Below are 9,010 nucleotides of genomic sequence, written 5' to 3' on the forward strand. Positions count from 1 at the left end.
CTTCAAGAACCTGATAATATCATTTAACACAACAATCAGGTGGAAAACCAAAAAAAAATATAGTGTACTCTTTAGCAGTTTGATCAAATCTTCAAGAACCGGACAATCGTTTAACCCAAGAAATGTCCCAATGTATCATCGACTTATTTCAACATTTATAATATTGCTCCACGTCGGAGATGAGTGGATTTCTGATAACCTTCCCTTTGAAGCTAACGTTACAATCACACCAAAATTGTGAGTTAAGTACATGAATCATGATGGTACGTTATAGTAATTGTTCATTACAATCCAATATTAAAAGAGCAGAAAGTCAAGAGAATACATAATATAATTGGTTTTAGTTCTCAATCGTAATCAACTTAAAGAGATTAATTTATACCTACAAAAAAGGGCAAACAATTATCACGATATTAACATGATCAGCCAATTGTATTTAAGTGTTGAGGTTGATTACGAATGACTGATCGTTGCTTACAAGAACCTATACAATTTCGAAAAAGATATATTAATGAAGCGGAGCTCAATAAAGTAGGTGAAAATTTTAGAGATCAAGTTTAAATCCCACTTTAAAAAAATAAAATTAAGGAGAACTGATAATGAAATGAACCACCTTTAATGATGACATTTTTTTTATATACACTTGTATTATGTATTTTGAATCCAAGAAATCGATAGTTGTGTGATGTACGATTTTATGAATTTTATTTCACTATATATTATTCTCTGTATATTTACGAAATAATTTCTTTTTCGCTTGACGTTTGACCACCATTTGACATAATTCTATCATGTCTGATAAAGTAACAATAGTCTCGCTTTTATTCTTGTTAGCCTTGTTGGAAAAAATACTATAATATTGATATTGAATTGGAATTATAAAGTAGTAATTAAATAGCTTATCACAAATACTGTGTCGTGGCAAGCCACTGCCTTGAAAGCGATTTCGGCCCGACTTCGGTGCAAATTGTAGTTGCCGATCGCTTCCCAAGGTTCCACAGTCACTCTCAAACACGTGCACTCATGGCTGAAAGTTTGGAGATTGCCCAAAACCAATTGCCCAAAAATATTCCAAGAATAAGCTTAAGAAAAGAAAGAAGGAAAAACTTTTTCTCTTCTTTTTTGGTTTTTGTTGTATATCTCTTATGCTCACAAAAGGTCATGCTTTCAAAAGGAGGAGTTTCAAATAGAAGAGTTAATTTTTCATTTTGAGAAACGGACTGTCAAGGTTAATGGCATTAAAGGCCATTACTTCACTTTTACAGAAACCCCCTTGTTTGTCTTTTGGAACGGATATGTTTTCTCCTTTGAAACGTATTGTTGTTATATCTTTGCATTAGACTTAATTAGCATAGTTAGAATTTACTCAACAAGCCTATCGTGTCAGCATTATTTTTCTAATCATTAAAGTATGGCAAATTTATGAGATAAACTCCAATTATTTGAACGTTAATCTGGATTATGACTACCATTAAGAGAAACAAAAAAGTGCTAATAATAATAACAAAAACAAAATTACTAACGAGCTGGATATCACGTCTTCCCAAATTGCAATTCCAGCTCATCTGTCCCTTTAAAAGTTACTCCTAGCTAGATTTATTGGGCATAATCCGTACAAAATATTTCAACTCATACTATACTCCAAAATACTATTTGCTTTAGGTGGGTCTCAAATTACATGATTAATGATTTTCATGTACTAATCCACAGTTCCAGCTATCTAATCTTATTTTTATTTTTATAGATTCTAATGAGCACTGAGAGGACTTAACTGAATTATTAATTGTATAACTTACATAAATACCATAGTGTAAAACCTAAATTACCTTCTATCCCTATTATTTTTGTAATTACATAAATCCCATATTTTTTAGGCATTTCGGATACATAATTAAGGATCCGGATGCATTATTATTGATACATTATGTATCAATCTATTGCACTTATTAAGGAAAAAAAAGCTGAAAAATCAAATTAAGATCTCATAATATCCATTTGTTGCACTAATTAAGGGGAAAAAAGAGCTGAAAATCAAATTAAGATCCCATAAATTATGTTATTCCATTCCAAATTATTGTCAAGAATTCAAAATCCTATAGTGTAACAAACCAAAAAATTCAAAAATTAAATTTCTTCTTCTTGTTCATCGTTCTCTCTGTTTCATAAAAACTTTTGTCGAAATTTTGGATAAGTGAGGTGAGTTATGAAGGATACAAAAGTGATGGAATTGTTGTTGGACAAACGATTTCTTTTGTGAATCTTCAAGTTCATCGAATATCCTTTCGATTTTGATTCAAGATTGTCGAAAATTTTGACATTCAAAATTCTTCTCCAGTTCATTGAAGATCCTTTCCGTTTTGATTCAAAATTGTTGAAAATTTTGAGTTTCAAAATTATTCTCCTAGTTCATTGAAGATTCTTTCAATTTTGATTCAAAATTATCGAAAATTTTGAGAAGATGCATCATGAAGATCCTTTCAATTTAAATTGATAAGTGTTGTATTTCTACTAGATACATTAAATAAGAAAATGTTGCCCATTAGATTTTAGGTTTGAGATCGATACATTAGTATTTGGTAATTATTGTGTATCAGATACATTTAATATAAATTTGAATTTACGTATCATAACTAAAAATTTAGTGCATGATACATTATTATTTATGTATCTTATTTTGTTTGAGATCATGAAGATCCTTTCAATTTAAATTGATAAGTGTTGTATTTCTACTAGATACATTAAATAAGAAAATGTTGTCCATAAGATTTTAAGTTTGAGATTGATACATTATTGTTTGGTAATTGTTATGTATCAAATATATTTAGTATAAATTTGAATTTACGTATCATAACTAAAAAATTAGTGTATGATACATTATTATTTATGTATCTTATTTTGTTTGAGAAATACTATATTTTAAAATTTTAAAAAATACATTATACATGTAATTGTTTCAAAATAGCTTCTTTTTTGTGTGTGATAAATAACACAAAGTTTGTGTCAAGTACATTTCTATTGAACATGATAAACACTAATCAAAGATTCAACAACATTAGAGTTATGTATCAATACCTTACATATGAACATTATNAACACAAAGTTTATGTGTCAAGTACATTTCTATTGAACATGATAAACACTAATCAAAGATTCAACAACATTAGAGTTATGTATCAATACCTTACATATGAACATTATACATTGCATAAAACAAATGTTATTGTAGCAGTGATGTATTAGATCAATGATAATACTAAGACTAATTTAAGACTCAAAATAAACGAGATACATTAAAAATTTGTTTCTTTGATAGTGATGGCCGTGCTATGGTAAATCCAATTTTTTTCTTCTTTTTTTGGACGTTTTTCAATAGTAGAAACATTAAAAGAAAATAAATATTTTTCAAGAAAAATGTTCAATGACAATATGATTAACTAAAATTGCAAAGGTTCAATAAGATTTCGATGAGGGCAGGGGGCGGAGGTAATTTTATTATTATTTTTTAAGATAAAAAAATAAAAAAATAATAATAAAAGAAATCGAAAACTGAAGTGATGGAAAGAAATCTACCTCTTGAATAATTTGAAATCATTAATTGGAAATAGAAAAGATTTGAAATTCAAAAATAGATTAATTGATAAACTTGAGAGAGATCTTCTGAAAATCAAAATGAATTTGAAATTTGTAACTGCTAAAGAAGTGGAGAGAATTTAGGGATAAAATGGAGGAGTGAAATGGGGAGTGGGAAACGTGGGTGTAGGCTGAAAATAGAAGTGAAATATTTATGTATCTGAAAGATTTTATGAATTGGGAGAATTAAGGGATATTTGAAATTTTTAAAAAAGGTAGGGATAAATGAATATTAAGGTAAGTAAATGTGTGTATATAAGTAATTTTCCCTTATTAAGTTGCTTTCACTACGCCAAAAATGAATTTTAGCTGCAATAATTAATTAACAACGAAATATAGAGGCATTTACCACTCTTTGTAAATATTCCTAAAGCCTATAACGGCATTAGATTCAACGACAATTAATAAAGATTTAACCGTCTTTTTTAATGTGCATATTTATTGCCGTTAAAAGTTATTTTATTTTACATGATCTGATATTAGTTGTTCTAATTAACGTAACTTCCATCTACTAGAGTTTTAATTTGCACCTACTTTATTGAAATAATCAATCTTAATGTAATAAAGATCAGGAATTTATAGCTTTATCTTAAATAAACGTATGCAGGTATTTGATGCAACAACTAATTAGAGCCCAGTTATCATGCATCACTTTCGCGAGTAGAATAAGGTGACGGACCTACTTGCTAAGGAAGAAGCGAAATGAAAATATTTTGATGATCACTTTTAAATTTTTTATTTTATAGTACTTCCTCTTTTGTCAATTTACATATATTTCTGGAAATATAAACATAAACAAATCTGACCAAACTATGCGTAAATTAAACACTTTATTATTTTCTCTATAGTATTAATATTAGATAGATTTCACATAAAAGGCCTAATTGTATCTGGTAAACTGTCGTGATCACAATGAAGCTTTCTTGTTTCCTTGTATTTAATTTATGTCCTTTAGAGAAGGCCTAGTTGTCAGATTAATTATTAAGTATTACACCACATAACAATTTGTTAGTTACAACTTAGACATCCATAATTTTTTTTTATAACTGTACATTAATCAAGAATTAAGGAGGTAGTTAATTTCCTTCAACGATTTCTAGAAAACCCTCTTTAGCATGCATGTCATAAAGTTTTTTTTTTTTTAATTAATGTAAGTAATATTTTAGTGGTTTTTATAAGTAATCAGCTTAACATAGTCCATGGAAACTGTCTAATAGGGACATGTTTTGATTGGTTGAAAACCTTAATAAATTGATAATTAAGAGGTAGTACATTGATATGTGTTAAGGAATAATTAATCCCCTAAACAACAATTTAAACAAAACTTTATTAGTCTTGCCTAAATTAATCCGTCAGTGGAACAGAAGGAAGCAATAATAGTGACTTGTTTACTTCGATGAGAGCCAAAGTTTAATTGCATAATAGAAATTTGAGTAGTCATCTCACTTGTCAAGCCAAATAATTCTATGACCAATAAACATTTGATTACTTGAGAGTATAATTAATCTGAATGCAAGATCAATCTATATACAAGAATTGGAAAAAGATGATGGTACTTTCAACCTAAGATAATTTTTACTGGATACTTATAATATATTTATAATACAATTTTAATACATATTACAATTTACAAAGAAAAAACTATAAAACAAGTTTTGTTTATGAATAATATATTTAACACACACTTTAATATACTTACTATAAATTATGTCAATTTCTTACCAAACAAGGATAATGTATTTTAAAACACTTATAATACATCTATATTGCATTCATAATTCATTTTAAATACATTGTGCAGATTTATCATAGTAGTACTATAAATAGAAAGTATCACTAAAATTAAAATTAGTAAATAATTAAAAATTACTCATCTAATAATTTTTCCTTGAAATAATGTGTAGATGTTTAGCTATAATGGGCTTTATTTCCTCGGGCCTCTCCAAAAATGTGTCCGGTCCATCCGCCTCATTCTAAAGAGGTACTCTCTAGTATCCCATTAGTAGGATTAGTTATATGAAAACATTACCTAATTAGACAATCATTAATACTATACTATATCTATTATATATCGATCACTATGCTTCAAAACAATTACATAATCTCTCTCTCTTTGCCCTCTCCTTTTTCGCGCTCTTGCCTCTTTCTCTCTCTCCGCTTTCTACTATGTATGATACTAGATAGTCATTGAAGGCCACTAGTTACTGGATACATCATAAATTTGATACCAAATATATGTATTTATACACAGATACATTAGACACATCACAAATATACTGGATATATAAGTGTCCACTCAGAAGCAATTGTAACATTGCACATATACACTAGATAAAATAATACTTTTTTATGTTGGATACATGAAAACTAGTATTGAATACTTATACACCAGATGAATTAGAGGGATGAAAAAGAAACAAAGAAATAGAGGAGAGTAAGAGCAGAAAAAATGCAAGATACATTAGCTAGAAACAATGTATTTAGAAGCAAATATATTATATCAAGAGATAACTCGAATAAGATGCGTAATTATTCAAATCATTGATGTGTTAAGTGATAGCACATATACTGGTGTGCTCTATGAAAATGCTCTTTATATGCTCAACTAAAATAATGGGTCAGCCCAGAATGTTGATAATAATTTAGTTTAGTTAAAATACACTAAACATGCATCCCGCTAATATGGCTTATCATCAATCCCAAATACATCTTTTATACTTTAAAATCAAGACTTACAGCAATTATATTATTTAAAATCTTACTCAAATAGATCGTATTAATTTGAATAAAATATAATACATCATAGACCAACATTAAACATCCTGAGATGATGGATATAAATTTGGTCAGTCACATTTGAGTTACAAACGTGACCATAAAACCCCTCATAACATGAGAGAACAAAAAAGGTTAAAAACCTGAACTAATTAACCCCAAAAAACTCGAAGAGTAACTAACACAATAGTTTAATTAGTCCAAATCTTGTTATTAAACATTATTAATTCCACAACATATTAGACCAGTAAATCAAATTATCTAGGTTAATTAATTAATTAAGCTCATTGATCTCTTTAGTAATTGCAGGAATGCAACTAGTACTTCTTGCAATCCCAGTAGTACCCTTCTTTATGACATTTTTATCCCTTGGACTTATAGATTTTGCCCTAAGAATTCCCCTTCCATCTCTACTACTTTTCTTCAACATTTCTCTCATTGCTTCAGCTTGATAAAGAACAGGATAAGCCCTACCAAATTTATTAAACTTGCTATGAGAACTCATATGACTACTTAATGCTTCTTCATTTTTTCCTCCATTTTTTTCCGCTTCTTCCTTTACTGCTTCTGCACATAGGCCGCATATCCATTTGCCAGAATATTTTTTTCGAACGCGATCGATATATTCATGTGTGAATTCATCGCTCATACCACAACACTCACACTTGGCATTTTCTACTTCGGAAATTGGTGGTAGATTTGAAGAATCAACGGGACATATTGCGTTCCATTCGAACGAAATATCGGACATTGTACGTTGCAAATTATCGTTGGAGAGTCTAGGGGGCTTGGTAACGTTTTTTGTTCGAACGTAGGATGATTTGGTAATTGTCTCTCCATGGGGTGCCATTGTTTTTTTTTTTTTTTGNATTAGTGATTGTTTTTTTTTTTTTTTTTGAAGAAAATGATGATATATTGATGAATGAGTAAGGGTAACAAGGTTGCTATTTATAGTTGTTGGTTTACAAGTTGTAAGACAAAAAGTAGTAGTTGTGTGGAGTATGGAGATTGAGATGTCACTATTGTATGTCAATAAGCATGAATTGTGTAGTAATCATGAAAGTGCTAGATTTTTCATGAGGAGCAAGTTCAAGTCTTAACATAAAGGCAAAACTTTTGCATGCTTCTTCATGTGCGTAATGTGATGCTTTTGTGTGTGTGTATTTGTGGATATATATTTCTACTGTTGCTAATTTACTACTTTTGTAGGGGAAAACAATTTCTGTTTTTTTAATGGACTCTACTTCAGGGCGGAGGATTTACGGGTATCGGGTGTCAAGATATTAGTAATTTTTAGTAGATCATGTAATTAATTATATTGAGAAATTTATTAAATATAAAAAACTATTTGATAGGAATCTAGTAACAAAGTAAGCTCTTGATCCAGCCATATAAATAATGGAACTTGCTTAATCTTTGTTACCCTCCTCAAATTTCAAATCTTGAATCCACATTAGGATAGAAAAACAAAAATAAATGATGGAAAATTAGAAAAACCAAATAAATGGACAAATTCTATAGTTAAACAATAAAATTTCGTTGATACACCCTATGTGAAAATGAATTGGTTATTTCCAGCAAAGCAACTAACGTCTACAAGGGCATATATAGGCGAAAAGTTGAACGGCGAGGGCACAGATGAGCCAAACTCTAAACGGAGGGTATATCTAGACATTTTCGCATAGTTTAGGGACATATTTGACCCTTTTCCCTTGAAAAAATCTGTTAGCACCGAAGTTCTAAGCAATTTTTTTTTCCATTTCCCTTTACTTAGCATATTTCCTACCTCGACCATGTTCTGACAATTTTTTTATTGTTTATTTTAAATTGTGACATTTTAATTTTTTTTTTCTTGTAACTTCTGGACCTTGACACTAAAAATTACTACTACTCAGAAAAGGAGGTTGTAGTTATGTCCAGTAACAAAAAGGAGATCAACTTTCTAGCTAGCAGTCACAAGTTGTCGTTGTTCGACCATTCAAATATATAAGTTGTTTTTTTACAAAGTAAATTCAACTCGATGGAGTATTAATCAATCAAATCAGGAGATATATATATATATATATATACACATACATATACACATTACAACATCATTGTAGAACTCCCTGTTCCCGTGACAATGTAGCTATCAATTATCATGTGGTATACATAGTGCTAGTTATTAATTATTAATAGAAGGTTATAACAAGCTAAGGTCCCCATCAATCACATGTTTTAAATTAAAGAATAAAAAATAGGAAGATAAATCACGACCATATATAACTTGCTATGTATTCAATTCATGTCAATATTGGTCTGTACTAAATCAGTGTCGGAATCAGGATTTAATTCAAAAATATAAAGATGTAAATATACAAAAAATAAAATAAAAAATCAAGTGAATTCAATATCTACTATATATTCATAACAAATAATTAATCTTATATTGTACCGTATAAGGAGATTTGGATGAACTCTTTTGTCCTGACTCCACCCGCCCCTGTAGTAAATTATACAATACTTTTCAGTAGTTTCGGCGACGACTTTAGTTGTGGCTTAAATTCGATGCCAACTTAACGGTCGTCATTTCTCACGAGAGTGATATCGACTACAGCTTTCATAA

The 9,010-nt window shown here is 29.4% G+C and overlaps 1 protein-coding gene across 1 annotated transcript; it reads right to left on the reverse strand.

The window, feature by feature from the left end:
* Window positions 1-6,351: 6,351 nt before the first annotated feature.
* Window positions 6,352-7,266, reverse strand: LOC125873310 (uncharacterized). The gene has a single exon (XM_049554217.1). The coding sequence runs from the start codon at window positions 7,253-7,255 to the stop codon at window positions 6,680-6,682; it is 576 nt and encodes a 191-aa protein (XP_049410174.1). The 5' UTR covers window positions 7,256-7,266; the 3' UTR covers window positions 6,352-6,679.
* Window positions 7,267-9,010: the final 1,744 nt, after the last annotated feature.

This window comes from Solanum stenotomum, chromosome 8 (genome assembly GCF_019186545.1).
Source record: "Solanum stenotomum isolate F172 chromosome 8, ASM1918654v1, whole genome shotgun sequence".
Lineage (NCBI taxonomy): Eukaryota > Viridiplantae > Streptophyta > Magnoliopsida > Solanales > Solanaceae > Solanum > Solanum stenotomum.

Coding starts and splice junctions, on each gene's coding strand:
- LOC125873310 (XM_049554217.1), bottom strand. CDS start 7,255: ATGGCACCCCATGGAGAGACAATTACCAAATCATCCTACGTTCGAACA.